General features: G+C 46.7%; 7 protein-coding genes across 7 annotated transcripts; 4 read left to right on the top strand and 3 right to left on the bottom strand.

Moving 5' to 3' along the window:
• Positions 1-107: 107 nt before the first annotated feature.
• GLAREA_04991 (S-adenosyl-L-methionine-dependent methyltransferase) lies at positions 108-1,685 on the bottom strand (the record flags this gene model as incomplete). The annotated part of the gene is made up of 6 exons (XM_008087368.1): positions 108-232; positions 380-568; positions 640-1,091; positions 1,149-1,233; positions 1,321-1,447; positions 1,500-1,685. The coding sequence occupies 6 exons, from the start codon at positions 1,683-1,685 to the stop codon at positions 108-110; spliced, it is 1,164 nt and encodes a 387-aa protein (XP_008085559.1).
• Positions 1,686-2,656: 971 nt separating this feature from the next.
• GLAREA_04992 (S-adenosyl-L-methionine-dependent methyltransferase) lies at positions 2,657-4,285 on the top strand (the record flags this gene model as incomplete). The annotated part of the gene is made up of 5 exons (XM_008087369.1): positions 2,657-2,983; positions 3,039-3,317; positions 3,387-3,437; positions 3,504-4,027; positions 4,105-4,285. 5 exons carry the CDS (start codon positions 2,657-2,659, stop codon positions 4,283-4,285), a joined length of 1,362 nt encoding a protein of 453 aa, XP_008085560.1.
• A 652-nt stretch (positions 4,286-4,937) lies between these two features.
• On the top strand, positions 4,938-6,170 carry GLAREA_04993 (uncharacterized protein; the record flags this gene model as incomplete). The annotated part of the gene is made up of 3 exons (XM_008087370.1): positions 4,938-5,114; positions 5,174-5,546; positions 5,608-6,170. The coding sequence occupies 3 exons, from the start codon at positions 4,938-4,940 to the stop codon at positions 6,168-6,170; spliced, it is 1,113 nt and encodes a 370-aa protein (XP_008085561.1).
• Positions 6,171-7,720: 1,550 nt separating this feature from the next.
• GLAREA_04994 (NAD(P)-binding Rossmann-fold containing protein) lies at positions 7,721-8,707 on the top strand (the record flags this gene model as incomplete). The annotated part of the gene is made up of 2 exons (XM_008087371.1): positions 7,721-7,996; positions 8,057-8,707. The coding sequence occupies 2 exons, from the start codon at positions 7,721-7,723 to the stop codon at positions 8,705-8,707; spliced, it is 927 nt and encodes a 308-aa protein (XP_008085562.1).
• A 426-nt stretch (positions 8,708-9,133) lies between these two features.
• On the bottom strand, positions 9,134-10,774 carry GLAREA_04995 (Cytochrome P450; the record flags this gene model as incomplete). The annotated part of the gene is made up of 1 exon (XM_008087372.1): positions 9,134-10,774. One exon carries the CDS (start codon positions 10,772-10,774, stop codon positions 9,134-9,136), a length of 1,641 nt encoding a protein of 546 aa, XP_008085563.1.
• A 501-nt stretch (positions 10,775-11,275) lies between these two features.
• On the top strand, positions 11,276-12,669 carry GLAREA_04996 (S-adenosyl-L-methionine-dependent methyltransferase; the record flags this gene model as incomplete). Its single annotated transcript, XM_008087373.1, has 5 exons — positions 11,276-11,413; positions 11,464-11,590; positions 11,643-11,766; positions 11,820-12,259; positions 12,329-12,669. 5 exons carry the CDS (start codon positions 11,276-11,278, stop codon positions 12,667-12,669), a joined length of 1,170 nt encoding a protein of 389 aa, XP_008085564.1.
• Positions 12,670-12,996: 327 nt separating this feature from the next.
• Positions 12,997-14,486, bottom strand: GLAREA_04997 (S-adenosyl-L-methionine-dependent methyltransferase; the record flags this gene model as incomplete). The annotated part of the gene is made up of 5 exons (XM_008087374.1): positions 12,997-13,165; positions 13,223-13,746; positions 13,808-13,858; positions 13,917-14,195; positions 14,247-14,486. The coding sequence occupies 5 exons, from the start codon at positions 14,484-14,486 to the stop codon at positions 12,997-12,999; spliced, it is 1,263 nt and encodes a 420-aa protein (XP_008085565.1).
• Between the last annotated feature and the right edge of the window lie 527 nt (positions 14,487-15,013).

The raw sequence follows: 15,013 nt of genomic DNA on the forward strand, positions 1-15,013 counted from the left end.
AAATATATCTTTATTCTCAAATCTTTGAGGCGGTGTAACCGTGAGTGGCTAGAAAATAGCGCTTGGATACAGATCAATCAAGAACCAGTCACAAACAGAAGACATGTCTAATGAAGACCTGCAATGATCACACAATCTTCAAAATCCTTGTCATAATTGACCAGTTCAAGCATTTGTAGTCCGGCGCTATTTAGTAGATTTTCCCACTGAGCCTTTGTGCGTTCTATACCACCTGCAAAGTTCTTATTTTTAGCAACTCTTTCATATACCGCAGGGAGATGTGTAATGATGTCGGCGGAAAATTACGAGAAAGGCGGAAACCATTGCAGACATAGCTCAAGTGTGCCAAGCGGAATGAAAAAATATCAGGTCTACATACCTACGCATATCATCACTTCTATATCAAGCTGAGCCCCTTGAGTTGTAGCGTCTCGCTCTGGTAGCACGATTTCGTCAATCAAAATCACTGAACCGTCGGTCAGGCCGGCTTTAGCATTGAGCAATATCTCTCTGCAAGTGGCATCCCCCCAAGCATGAAAAATGTTCCGAAGATAGTAAGCTCTGGCGCCTTTGCGAAAATAAGAAGAAAATATTAGCCAAATTGTCTCTCTCCTGGATTTCTCAGTGGGCAAATTATACCTTTGATGGGCTGTGGCGTGAAAATATCATATATCTCTGCCTCGACTTTGGCAGACGCGAGGTCGGCTTTTGCCTGCTGTATGATCTCTGGTCGATCTTGAAGAATGACCCTTCCAGGGAGATCCGGAAACCGCCGCCGCAGAGTACGAGATTGAAGTCCTATGGAGCCACCAACATCAACGAAAAGAACCGTTGAGCTGGTTGTGTCTTTTGCGAAGCGCTTTTGGAAGTCCAGGGCGTCGAAGAACAATGGCCTCCCTTCCCGTTGGACATTCATGTGTGTCTGCGCAAGCTTCAATGCCCAAGAATTTTCAGCCAACCATCCGTAGGGATGCTTATCAGTTTGAACCGCGCTGCTCCAAGCTGTGGGCAACATGCCAACGGGATCTTTATACTTGTTCGATTGGAGCCAGTCTGGAAAGTTCAATGCACCTTGGGCCGTGATTTTGCGTCTAATTACAGCATTAACGTGATGAACAGAGATGGGATAATAGTTCGAGCTTCCTTACGTCCATCGAAGAGAATCTGCATGATCGTCGTTGCTCAGGGCCCGAGTTACGTTGTTGGTCTGGTATGTCTCGTCGTCAAGTTGAGCTATGATATCAGTAGCTTGATAGTACCGAAGTAGTCTCTCTGGGAACGATTAATATTCCTCAAGACAATGAAGAGAGGATTAAGTACTGAGGAGGTTTTTATCCACGCCGGTTCGCTCGGTGAGCTCTGCAATGTTCCAAGGGCGTGGGTCGGCTGCCAAAATGGAGAACAACTTGGATTCCACCCCGACGAGAGCTAGAGGTAACTGGAGATGCTAGTAACAGCTGCCATTAGCTATCAATCTCGAATCGGAGGTTTTGAAGTACTGAGTAACCAATTCTTCGCAACGTGTCTTTGGGCTGTTCCAAAAAAGCCGCGAGTTTCCGTCCCCCTTCGCTTAATCGACGGCAAGTCACTTCATCGCCAATCTGCGCGATGGCAGCCTCTGGGTCCCGCAGAATGGATTCAATCTGGTCTGCAAGTGCTTCGTACTGGGTAGTGTGGGAACTCATTGCAAGTTTGAGCAGGATAGATCAAGATTAAGAGGATGATACAAGGTAATGTCAGAGCGACGATTCGAAGTAATGTCTAGATACTTGCGTAGCGGGTATCTCCCGCAAAGTTCTGTTCATCATCAAAACATCTCCCTGCAATGCAAAGTATCGAGCGTATTATGCGCTCTAGACCGTTTACAGTACTCCAAATGCCGTTTACTCCTCATGTCGCCTAGTGCGGCATTCACTTAAAATATCGCCATCTTGCCGAAGCTGAAATAATCGGTTGTTTGTTATATTCACCCTAGTGATGACCAGTACCCTACTTGAGTTGTGAAGTGACTCGTCCCGGTAAATTCGCCAACTTCTGCTTTGGCAATATTGATCATCGCTGTTGTGGAACATGGCGGGAACTTGCAATGCGGCGATGCGGATGAGGTTGTGTTACATTACTTAGAAGCTCCTACTCGGTGACTACTTTGGGGAAAACAAGTTGGCCTTGCCATTTTAGCCGCAAAAGTAAAACAAAACCAATCAGTCGTCTAGCGAGGGGCAAGGGGCTCGCTTAGCTGCCAGTATGCCATGGAAAGCGATCTTCTGCATGGCTCCGTGGTGATGTGGAGGGCGGGGTATGATACGGGCTACCTACGGAGTACATACCCCCAAGTAGGTACCAACAATGGTATAGAAATTATATTAAAATGCTGCAGCAAATAGTGCTGGGCTGACGGGCGGCTTGACATCCCGGAGCATTCCATTTGACCTGTGCCACCCTACAGCCACGTTTTCTCCTTGAACTTCATTAACGCAACGCAACCCCAGCGGTGATGGATGTATGCAATCAGAAAAACACTACAACATCGACCAAATACTTTGAAGGACTTGGAAGAATACCAACACTTACCCACCACCTTTGAAGTCCGGTAAAGTTCTTCAGACTACCTTAGGCACCCGTACCTTGTGTAACCCTTGGCAGAAATTACTTCAGCATGGTGTTCGGTATCTACGCTTGGCCCCTTCGACTTCTTGCCTTCTCTGGTATTTTTGCTCTTTTGTTTTCCGCATTGACCATGGCATCCCCAAACACCACAACCACTCCCAGAATCGTCGATTTGGCTGCTCAAATCAGCACTCTGGTCGCTCAATTTCAGGAGCATCTTTCAGCCCACAATCTGTCAAGCCCGTCATTTGCTGAGGAAGGTCCTGATACCTTTCCGCCTGAGATTTCCCATTTGAAGGATGCTCTCCTCGACGCAACTGCTGAGATGCATGAGCTGCTCCTTGACCCCTTATCATTGCTCTTCAAATTCGCTGCTGTGAGTATAATCTTCCACGGACTATGAATTACATTCACTGATCGGATACTTCCAGATCTCCAACCTCGTCAGCATCGATGCAATCAGCCGTTACAAAATCCCCGATATGATACCACCTGGTAGTCAGATCTCTTTTGACGAGATTTCCCAAAAGACAGGCCTTCAGAAAGGCCCTGTGAGACGTCTTCTTCAACACGCCATGTCCATGCGTATCTTGACGGAACCCGAGCCTGAGATGGTAGCACATACTAGAATCTCGAAATTCATGACTATTCCGTCGATAAATAGCTGGGTTAACTTTGAAAGCAGGGAGACTTGGCCTGCCACTACCAGAGTAAGTGTCCACAATACTTCTGCATCAAACCCCACATCAGGGTTACTTAACACACACTCGTGGCCGTAGATTGTAGACGCGATTCAGAAATGGCCAAATTCACAAGAAGCAAACGAGACTGTAAGTCTTCCCCATATCGTGTCCGACTCCTGAGGGCCAAGCTACTGCCCGTGTTGATGTATACAGGGCTTCATTCTTGCGAACAACAACAAGTCAGTCCAAGATATCGTCACTACGAGCCCCGAGCGAGCAATGCGTTTTGCGTCTGGAATGCAAGCAATAGACTACGTTCCCGGTTACGCCATCGAGAACGTCTCCACAGTTTATGATTGGGCTTCTCTAGGAAACGTGCGCATCGTCAATGTTGCTGGATCTAGGGGCCAGGCCGCAATTGAGCTGGCAAAGAATTTTGGAAATATCAGGCTACTTGTTCAAGATTCAGCGAACATGATACAAGGCGCGGAATCAGGAGTCCCCGAAGAGTTGAAAGGACGTGTTGAGTTCATGGCTCATGGCCTCTTTGAGCCGCAGACGATTAAGGCACCTGTCTATTTCTTTCGCATGGCCTTCCGTAGTTTGGGTGATAAGTATGCTGTTCAAGTTTTGAAAGCACAAATTCCAGTCCTTGAATCCGGGGTAAAGATCCTCCTTCAAGATGTATGCATGCCGGAACCAGACACCATCCCATTATGGAGAGAGCGAATTTCAAGGTTCGTATTTAAGTGTTTTTACGAGCTACGCAAAGAAAAAAACACGAAAGGAGAATTTACTGACTGAAATTTGATAGATCAGTGGACTTAGCTCTAGAATGCTTCTCCAACGGTCGTGAACGGTATCTAGACGAATGGAAATACCTGCTTGCTGCGGCCGATAAAAGATTCGTTCTTCACCGAGTTTATGTGCCTAAAGATTCTTTGTTGGGGATCTTGGAGATTCACTGGGACGTAACTTGTTCTGGAGAGGCATGAATTGTAGCGATTGATATAAACAATGGGTTATAGACCACCGGTTCTAGATGTCTCGGCCATTTCGCGATTGGGTGGTAGGTGCTGATGGAACCTTATTACGACCAGTGCGGATTCTTTAGAACCTTTGTAGCCAAATTGAGTCTTACTTGCAGCACTTTGACCAAATTACCTCCTATGCCGTTTCTCTCCTGAACAGTGTATGATACATACCCGCGCTTACAAATTACCTCCATCTGGACTCAGTCGTAGGCCACAGAGGGTTGCCCTCAATCATAGCATATTATGAAGACTTTTGCCAATGAATCCTTCGATTTCCCTGCAAGAAACTTCCGAGTTTGGTACTACATTAAACGGTGAGACTAAACAATTAGTGGGTATCTGATATGCAGCTGGCGTTTGTTTCCATTCTTATTGGAGGTGCTTTAGATTTGACAAGGGATTTTGTTGGCTGACTGTAAAGGATGGTCCTTTCATGAAGAGGGTGGCAATCGATCTGCGGAAGAGCCACGTTTTTCAGGTTGTGTGTTTTATGCGCGGGCTATATATCAAGCGTCTCCAACTTTTCTCCAGCAGATCACTTCCTTGAAGTTATCTCTCACCGCTACAACCGAAGCCTACGATAGCAACGTTCCACAGTACTTAACCACTTGCGATGTCTACACCTCCCCATGCGGTCGACCCAAATGACCTAGGCCACGGACCTTTAGTAATGGGCGTGACTTGGACATTCTGTACCGTCGCTATTATCGCTGTCAGCGTTCGTTTTTGGGTCCGTGTTTCTGTGACCAAAAAGTTATACGTTGAGGATTGGCTCATGTTACTGGCTGCGGTAAGTTGGCCACTACAACCTCGTTGTCTTTATAACATTCTAATATGAAAACTCTGTAGGCCCTCAACCTCGTCTGCCAATCTTGTCTCACTGTGTGCTTCACCTACGGCTTCGGTAAACACGACAAAGCTCTAAACTTCAAGCAGGCGGTTGGCATCGCCAAATGGATATGGATGTCATTTACACCTGGTATTACGTCCTCAATCGTATCCAGGATCTCAATATGCATACTTCTCGTCCGTATCTTTGGAGTCCGGGTGTGGCTCAAGTGGTTGTTGATAGTACTTACTGTCTTCCAAGTAGCTATGAGCGTGGCATTGGCATTGACTAGCTGGCTACAAGTAAGGCCAGTCGAGGGCTTATGGAACCCTAAGATTCATGCTCATCGCTTGAGTCCAGAGGTAGTAGCACGGGAGGGTAATGTGGGGGGAGGTAAGTCATACTCTATGCCGTCTGTCTTAGGATTTTCATACTGACGGAAATCCCCTTGAAGCCCTCTTCGCGCTTGGAGACTTGTGCTATGTCTTGTTTCCCGTGATGATCGTATGGAAACTCAATATGGCGCTCCGGCAAAAGCTTGGCTTAATCTTCCTCCTTGCGATGTCACTGTTTACTATGGGCTGTTCTATAGCCAAAGCCGTGGTTGCGGCTAGTGGAACGAAGACTACAGCAGACAAACAGTATAAGTCCTCCTTAGCCCTTATGTGGTCCTCATTAGAGCAGTCATTTGTTATCATCATGGGTTGTGCCCCGCCTCTGAGCTCGGTAACCAAGCTTCAGGTCCCAATCGCGGAGAGACTTATTTCGTCATTACGGAAATTAGTGAGCAGCCAGGGGTCAAAGTCTAAGCTGGACAGCGCTGAGGGGCTTGGTCAAAGTAAAAACGGGATGTACTACGAATTGGGATTTACAGGGCAAACTGAGTCTGAGTCCGTTGTTCAGGCCGGGAACACTGATCTTTCCACTCACCAAACCTACGACTCCAGCATTGACCCAAAGAAGATACTCAGGACAGATAATTTCAATGTCAAGTCCGATCGAGTTGGAGACCCTTGAAATCCCGACGGTCTCGAGACTTCTGTTCAGATCTTCATCTGGGGAAAGAAATGGCAAATATAACTTTTAGTTAATTACAAGACGTGTACGTTAAATATCATGAATAAAAATTTAGCGAGAATGTCTCTCTTCCATATTTAATGTCTTTTTAACTTTCCATGGCCTGGTTTGGCAGCGGCTTAGTGAACACTTAAAATCACAAAACGTGAAAACATACTATTGAGTACTGAGCTCAACTTGAATCCATTCAAGCCATCTGGCCCAAATGTAACTCTCAACCCTCAAACCCCTTTCATCAAGTCTCGCCTTCCTAATCAGGATCAGCACTCGTTCCGTGGCCTTTCATCAAGGACTTTCCATTCAGTGCAACTTCGAGAGTAGCGATAATCAGGGTGATCAGTGTGAATACTCCAGGCCACGACCACAGGTCTTCCCGGTGCGGCCAATGCAGAATAATGAAACGCTACCGGGGGCAGAAATTAAGTGCAGGTCGTCAGATCTACATACATGTGGGACAGTAACATAATCCTACATGTTGGGAGGTTGTTAGCTCGCTGTTCTGCAAGTGGACAATTCAACAGAACAACGCCGCTAGAGGGCAACACCGAAATTATGCTAGGCCCCGTAAGTGCAGGTCGGAAAGATCTACAACAGTCGTGTTGTATACTTGTAGGGCGGGGGTAGAGTCGTCCTATACGTGCATTGGAAGCTGAAAGGGAGCAATTCGGCTTATCGGGGCGCATGCATGGAAGAGGAGGACCGAATGAAGCGTACATGGTGTAAACTCCAACGTGAAAACTATTTCTGATTGGGAGGCGTAGGGGGATAAAACCAACACATATACCATGGGAATAATATACTACGCCCCTTGTAACCAAGCACAACACCCGCATAGTCTCTGGATTTAAGACCAACTTGGAAGTCGTTACCACTCGCTGTATGCCTGCATGATCGCACACTACAAGCCTGTTGCATCATTGATTACTATGGGATTGAGCCCCTCGCCTTGGATAAATATACAGTACCCACTGCTCGCTATGGCCCCTGTAATGTGAGCTGAGTTGTTTAGTTGAAAAAAAGCAGGGAAGCACTGATATTGTAGCCGGTGGGATTCGACGATCACCTGGGCATGTTACTCAATTCAGTTAAGCGAGAAAATACCCCCATGTTACAGTGTATGGCTGATAGCTCTTCACTTGAAGTATGTGCTGCATACAGACTTTGAAAAAAATGTTGGCAATGACGCCAATTCAGCCACTGTTCCGCTACTTCTGTTTTCTCTAGGGCAATTCAGGAAATGCGACTGTAACGTGATGATGTGAGGTGATAGTGTTGGTTCTGTACTACCCCACGACTTACATGTTTTCCTTTCTGCATTAAATCTTGGTATTTAGAAAAACTTGTTATTTGACAAGGGGTGCTTATTCATCCATGGCTTGCAGAACGCACTCTCGAAGGGAAGTTGGGGGTTCAAGTACGGCACATCTTCGTGTTAATTTGATGAGGTTGTTATCAAACAACTCTACGTGCCTTTGTTCAGTGATTCGGATATGTCCTCCTCAAATCATACTGTGTTTGTCTGTAGCGCGACTGGCTATCAGGGAGGTGCTCTGGCTAGAAGACTCCGCGAGATCAGCTGGAATGTGCATGCAACTACACGTAACCTGAGTTCAGCTGCCGCCATAGCTTTGAAGGATATGGGTGTGCATCTTAATGAGTGCGACTGGGACAACGCTGCTGCTCTCAAGGACAGCATTAAGGGATGTGACAAGCTCTTTCTGTGTCTCATGCCGGACTGGGATGACCCAAGCCGCGAGCTTCGTCAGGTTTGTAGTTGTTGCCAAAAGCACAAAGAGGAGCAGTTTAAGGCAGCTAACCATTGTTAGTGTCAAATTATCCTGCAAATCGCCAAAGAAGCTGGCGTAAAACAAGTTGTCAGTTCCACTACACTTGGTGTCTCTCAGCTTGATGCAAACGTGCGCGTCTATCCCGGGTCCTTCATGGAAAAACATATGCTTAATAAGAAAGCTATTGAGAAAGCAGTCGAAGATCACGGCTTTGAGTATTTTACCTTCCTGCGTCCAACATTCTTCATGGCCAACTTCCTTAAGCCTAAGGTGAAGCGTTACAGTGAAATCTGTGATCATCGTCGCTGGACCACGGCAATGACAAATGAGACTCAGCTGCCTATCCTCGACCATGTTGACATTGCCAAATTTGCCGTAGCCGCATTCCAAGATCCTGTCACGTTTTATGGCCGTGCTATTGGATTGGCCAGCGACCAGATGCGCGTTCAGGAAATACTGGATCTGCTTGGTGAAGCAGCAGGCCAACCAGGCTCAATCCGAGCTATTTTCTTGACAGATGAGGAGACTGAGGCTCAGGATGACGGGACGAGTTTCGCAAGCACACACAAAGTGTTGCGCACTGCTTCAGACTATGTTGACTTAGACTTGCTTAGAGCTATTGCGCCATTGACAACATTCAAGGATTTCCTAAAACGCGAGAAAGAAGCAGTGAAACAGACTTATACTTAGATAGGAAAGAAAGCTCTCTGAGTAATAGGACTGCTCTGTATACACCCTGAGATTGATAGTTCTTTTCTAGTTTACAAATGGAATTATTATATTGAAGTATACAGTAGTATTCAAAAGACGACTTTATGGTAACAAGTATTATTGCAAGTCAATGTAGTAGTATCTAAAGTAGTATTCTAGACTAAGATCTAACTTCGATAACTATTGTTTGGATATATAATCCGCAGAATCATAGCCGAAGCTCTCAAAAGTATAGGTACTGTCAAAAGAGATTGCACGAGTAGTGCTTAGTAACATTAATCCACCCGATTGCATGTAAGTTCCTTCACTTGACCAGTATTTGTTCTCTATCGAATATACCACATGAAAACTACAGCCTCTTGTTTCATCAACTATTCCTTATTCTCTGTATAATTCATGTCAAACTTACTTTCGTCGCATTCGAATTTGCACGCCTACAGGAGGTACCATCATATTCAGCAGAGCTCTTCTCTTCGGCGGTGGCCCTATCAATTCGACGTCGTAGTTTAGGACCAGATAAGCCAACGCCTGCTTCATAACCTGAGCAGCGAACCACCGCCCAGGGCAAGCATGCCTGCCGTATCCGAAGGGCAAAAATGTCGGCGTGGTTGTGGTAATGAGTTCACGCTCACTATCTCGCTCTTCTGCTCGGTTTTTGGAACCCTGATGCTTATACTCATACTCATTCTCGAAAGACCTCGAGAAGCGGAATGCATCAAATCGCATCGGATCTTCGTAGTTATCTGGATCCAGATGAATGTCCTGGGTAGGAAACACCATACGCACACCAGGACCGACACGGATGCCGTTTCCAATGTCCACCTCGCCGGCGGTGACGTCGCGGAAGATATTGGTCACTGATACGTCGGAGATGCGCATCGACTCTCGCAAGACTGAGTCGACGCGCTTCAGAGCATCAACGGAAGCGCTAGTTGTGAGCCCCCCATATTGAGCGGAAACGCGGCTACATTCTTCTTCCAGGCCGGCAAGAATATTGGCGCGAGCGTTGCTGCTATGAATGTCGACGACGCAGTGGGCGAAGACGTAGCAGACAGCAAAGATTAGCGGGGTCAGGAGGCTGGCCAGACGGAGCGCAATTCGATGGGCATCTAGCTGGTTTTGGGCCGGATCTTTATTTTTGGCACAGATGGGAAGCATCCATTGTAGAAAGTCATCGGGCACTTCCTCTGGAACCTGTTCCCCCCCCTTTTCTGCTAAGCGAGTGAGGAGGCGCTCTTCCACGAGGGGGAGCAGCATTTTGACATAACGCGCTTGAAAGTGCCGGGCACGCAGCGAAATTAGCGGCGCCACGACCCACCGGATCGATGGGGGGAAACAGTTAATGATAGCGCCACCCACAAGGAGCGAAGTGGCATACTGTCTTGATGTTTCCAGCATGCTCTCGTTGCGGCTCAGGGGTAAGCCAATGAGGATTCGCTGTGCTGCGCGAGCAATGATCTTGCCACAGCCATCCCAACCATTGATACTCTTCCACTCGTTTTCTGTCCCCCATTGCTCACGAAAGGAAAGCTTGATTTCGTCCGCGATGACGGGCGCGAGGCGACTGATGTCTTCCGGTGCCATCATTTTTCGACGCACCACATCGAAATGTAGTACATTCTCATAGATATTGGAATCGGGAATCACGTAGGCGAGCTGGGTAGTTTCAACCAAGCCATGCAGATTCGTCCACTGGCCGTCCTTGGTCTTGTCTGAGCGTGTGAGCAGTGGGATCTTCGACGGTGGCAGTACGATCACAGTACTGCCACGCACCCAGGGTGTGAGTAGTGCAAACGGCCGATCCAAAGCTTTGCTAAACTTTCGATAGCCCTCGTTTGCAAACTTCCGTGTAAAAATGATGGATGAAGCGACATTGAGAGCGAATGTAGGCGGGCAGTACTCCGGTGGTGGGCAAACAGCGTCCAGCTTTTCCCATAGGGCTGGCCGCTGGGAAAACTTCAATTGGAGCAACTGGATATTTATAAAGCCGAAGCTAGCTATAGCCACCCCTACAATGAAGTAAAGAAGATTCTGCACCCAGGACATACTTTTGGAGGAAGCAACGCAATTGAAGGTGTTCTGACAAGATGAAAAGCTCTGATCTTTACAAGTGGCAGCGTTCTGTTTCTCATGGAGGTCTTTTCTGCTTCATTTCTCCGTGCATGAGAATTTGAGGCATGTAGTTTACCAAACGCCGAGAGGGAGTGGTATGCATGAAATGTCAGTTTTCCTGCAGCCTTGCCCATAACCTGCTGCCTCAATCTGCCTCGCCCCTCCGTGCATGGTTCCATATGCAGTATAGTGGATCGGCGTGCTGGAGTCATCCCTCACCCCTCATCATTTGAGACTTGCATAACCCTGTCAATAGATATGACATTACATGCCATGGTTTAGGAAAGATTCTCCTTATCCGGATACGAGCTGGGTAAGTCACAACTCATGTAGAGCACTATAAAAGTAAAATATGTAGCATCGGATATCAATACCATTGGGGTATTTTAGTCCCCAAGAACTCATATTCAGGCGGACTTTACATGTCGACTCAGCATGGAAGAGGCTCTTGATCAAGTCAAAAGACTAGCGACGGCAAGCCAACATAGTCGCCAGCAGGCGATTATAGCTCTCCAGAACCTGGCATTTTCTCTAGAGACTCCTGATTACACTCTCCATCGATATGGACACATGGTTTGGCTCACAAGTATCGTGGCTCAAAATGAGGGCTAATTCACTTCTAGAGCCTCCAAGCTGCTCTAGTCCAAGTTGGCATTGATCTAAAACTGTTTAGGTGCCTAGTTGAGTCTGTTGTGCCACTCACTGTCCAGCAAATCTCGGAGAAAACAGGGGCGGAAGGTCAACTGATGAGTATGTCGCTACGTCCATTAGTGTCTGGAATTGAACCTAACAGTACAAACAGACCGTATTCTAAGGTTCCTTGCTTCTATCGGTGCTGTTAGTGAGAGCGACAAATATCAGTACTGTGCTAATCATGTAACTCGCAATCTCGCGGAGAGTGTAGTCGAGGCTGGTCTCTCTCACTAGTATGTCAGCTCCTGGAACAACTATGCTATTTCTCTTCACTTACATACATTAGCTTTAACACGGCTGCGCCTCAATACCAAGCGCTGCCAGTCTACTTGCAAGAAAATGGTTATAAGAACCCTACCGATGACACAAAAACCGCTTTTCAGTTGGCATTTGATACTTCACTGAACTCGTATGCCTGGTTTGCCAGCAATCCTAGACACCTGGCTTATTTCAATGCATATATGGCCCTACGCCGGAATCCAGATGTCACTTGGTTATCTGTATATCCTGTGGTCGAAGAGGCTGCCAAATGGTCTGCCGAAAAGGGTCTCTTCATCAATATTGGCGGTGGTATTGGTCACCAATGCGCTCAGTTCAAGGAGAAATATCCTTCGTTACAAGGCCGTATTGTGCTTCAGGACTTGCCGCATTCGGTGGCGCAGGCACTCCCTACGCCTGGTGTTGAGAATATGGCGCACGATATGTTTGAGCGGCAGCCCATTCTCGGTATGTACACAAAGGAAGCTTTTCATCTGAAATTTAGCCTTTTCCCGGACTAATCTGTGTATATTGCAGGCGCCAAGTTTTATCACCTGCGCGGGGTGCTACACAACCAGTCCCCGCTCAAGGTGCAACAACTACTCGAGAACATTAAGGCCGCTATGGGATCCGATTCAATATTACTTGTTGATGAGTTGGTTCTCCCTAACTCTCGCGTAAACTATATCGCTGCCTCTATCGATATGACCATGCTCTCAGCGTTCGCCAGTATGGAGCGTACCGAAGCACAGTGGCGTGAGACCTTTGAGCATGTAGGTCTCGAGCTCGTACATACGTACACGTATTACCCTCAGGGCTATGAGAGTGTTATGGACGTGCGCTTACCGCGAACCCAGATAGCAAGTCATGACAGGTAAGAGAGAAGGTAACCAAGTTAGCAATGAATAAAAAAGTAAGAGACAAGTCATAAACTTTATTCTCGCTGTAGCAATTTGAAAATGTTGTGCATCGAAGTATTCCCACAGTTTGAATTTCGTTTTGGGATACTCTGAATGAGTTTAGGGCAACTGATACATATCAACATTGTCTTACGGAGCGGAATTCCAAGCATGTACTCTCGAGGGCTTGGTATAATAATAGAAAGATCATTGCAAAAGTTCTTTCAGTAAAAACGTAATACATCAGATATTGGGAAGTCACCCAAGCTTCGCCAAAGCCAAATCAATTTGCAACTTGAAATAGTTTCAATTTGTACCTTCCCAGAAGAATTCCACCATACCAAGTGCTGATCCATTTGGCTCGATAATTCTCCTAAGCGTGAACGCTGGGTCACTCCTTTCGAGCAAAGATTTAAACTCAGTCACCGTTCTTTCCTTGGCGTTAAAAGCGGAAGCCATATTCAAGTCGGTCGCTCTGTAGAATGCTTCCAGTCAGTGTATGTCCATTATCTTTAAATAACCTCTCACAGACCTCAGATTCTTTTCCTTCCAAAGAGCCACTGTTCCGGGCTCTGGCATCAAAGTTTCTTGAATGATGACCTTCGCTCCGCGTTTCAGCGCAGGGACCAGTGCACGCAAGATCAAAAGGCAGTACTTATCGGACCAGTTGTGCAGAATCCATCGCAGATAGTAGACCTCAGCGCCTTGAACAGGTTGAGGTGTAAAGATATCGTGGGCCATGAATCTCATTCTTCCTTGTAGATCCTCCGGAACTGTGGCGTTCTCAACCACTCTTTCCATGTCCTGAACAATAACGTTGAGGTTCTTGAATTTTCTCGCCAATGCCATGGAGACGTGCCCCTGGGAGCCTCCAACGTCGACAACTTGAGCGGGACCCAAAGATTCCCAGTCATAATGGTCGGTGACATAAGATAAATTGAATTGGGGTCTCTCAGTGAAGACTTGCATCCCTCTTGCCCAGCGCGAAGCCCGCGCCGTATCTTTGGCGAAAATTTGATAAATTGTCTCTTGCGTATCGTTTGACAACGCGTACCCCTATAAAAGATGGATTACTGAGTGATTTTAGTTCATTAGTCGAAGGAGTAAAGGACCTTACCGTCTCATCTGCCTCTTGAGAAGCTGGCCATTTGTGAAGAGCCTCAACCATCTGTGAACCGATTAGCCTTGTGGAGAGGATGACATGGAGAGCAATATGATCCACTGACTTTGGTAGCTGCCGGCCACATTTCCTTCGTACCAGCCGCTAGCCAGTCGTTGGCCGGCGAATGGCTTAGTGTTCTCGAGGCAGCAGTATGGGCAACCATTCCCGGTTCGGGCTCGCGAAAGATACGCATAGTCATCGCATGTCTGAGAATTCGAGCGGTCATCTCACTGGTTAGTGGCGTTTGACTGGCGATATCATCGAAAGATATTTGGTTTTTCAATGGAACAAGATCCGCCATTTTGAACTCTGCGATAGCTTGCATACATAAAGAATTATTGTGCTTGTCCTTGGAATCAGCGTTCGGGGTCTTCTAATCGGATAACATACGTACGCCGCCATGCCTATGAATCAGGTTCAATGGTTCCAGCAGAAGATCATGAAGCTCGGCGGTAGCGTCAAGCACAGCGTCATGATGAGTGTTCAACTCGAGAGGGATGTTGAAGGAGGCATCTTCATCAAAACTAGGCGATGCGATACCCTTGGCAGACAGGACTTCCTCAATATTTCTCACTGAAGTACTGATCGTATTTGCAAGTTGTACGATTCTCGATAGAGACTCCTTGGAAGCCATGTTTCTTCTTGAAAGACAAAAGCTGGGTACTTTTGGCAATTCACTGAATTCTCAATTCTCCTCTCTATCGGAGTCAATTGTGGGTAAACACAATAACGTTAAAAAAATCACCAAATTCTATGGCGAAGCGAATAATGTAACATTAGATTTACAAGTCATTTTTGTCCAAATTATCTCCATTTTACTAACTGCTACGCTTATTTTTTCCGGACCAATAATCTGCTGATGTACTACATAGGTAGATAAGTGGACAGTGACCGGGTGTATTTCATGCAATTGCCCACACAACTCCATTCGTCGATATTGCGCAAGGAACAGTCAAATCAGAGACTTTCAAAGATTAACCGGTTGGAAACTAGGATACGCAGCAATGGGGAGCCATCGAATGCTGCAGATAATTTTACATACATTTTGAAATGGGCGTATGCAGTGAGATGCAGATCATATTTCTGCATCTACAAGGGACGCCTTGCAGAGTAAGCCTAACATTCTGCAATTGTTTACATGCAACGTCCAGCGATCAGAGA

Source organism: Glarea lozoyensis, assembly GCF_000409485.1.
Source record: "Glarea lozoyensis ATCC 20868 chromosome Unknown GLAREA5, whole genome shotgun sequence".
NCBI classification, from domain to species: Eukaryota; Fungi; Ascomycota; class Leotiomycetes; order Helotiales; family Helotiaceae; genus Glarea; species Glarea lozoyensis.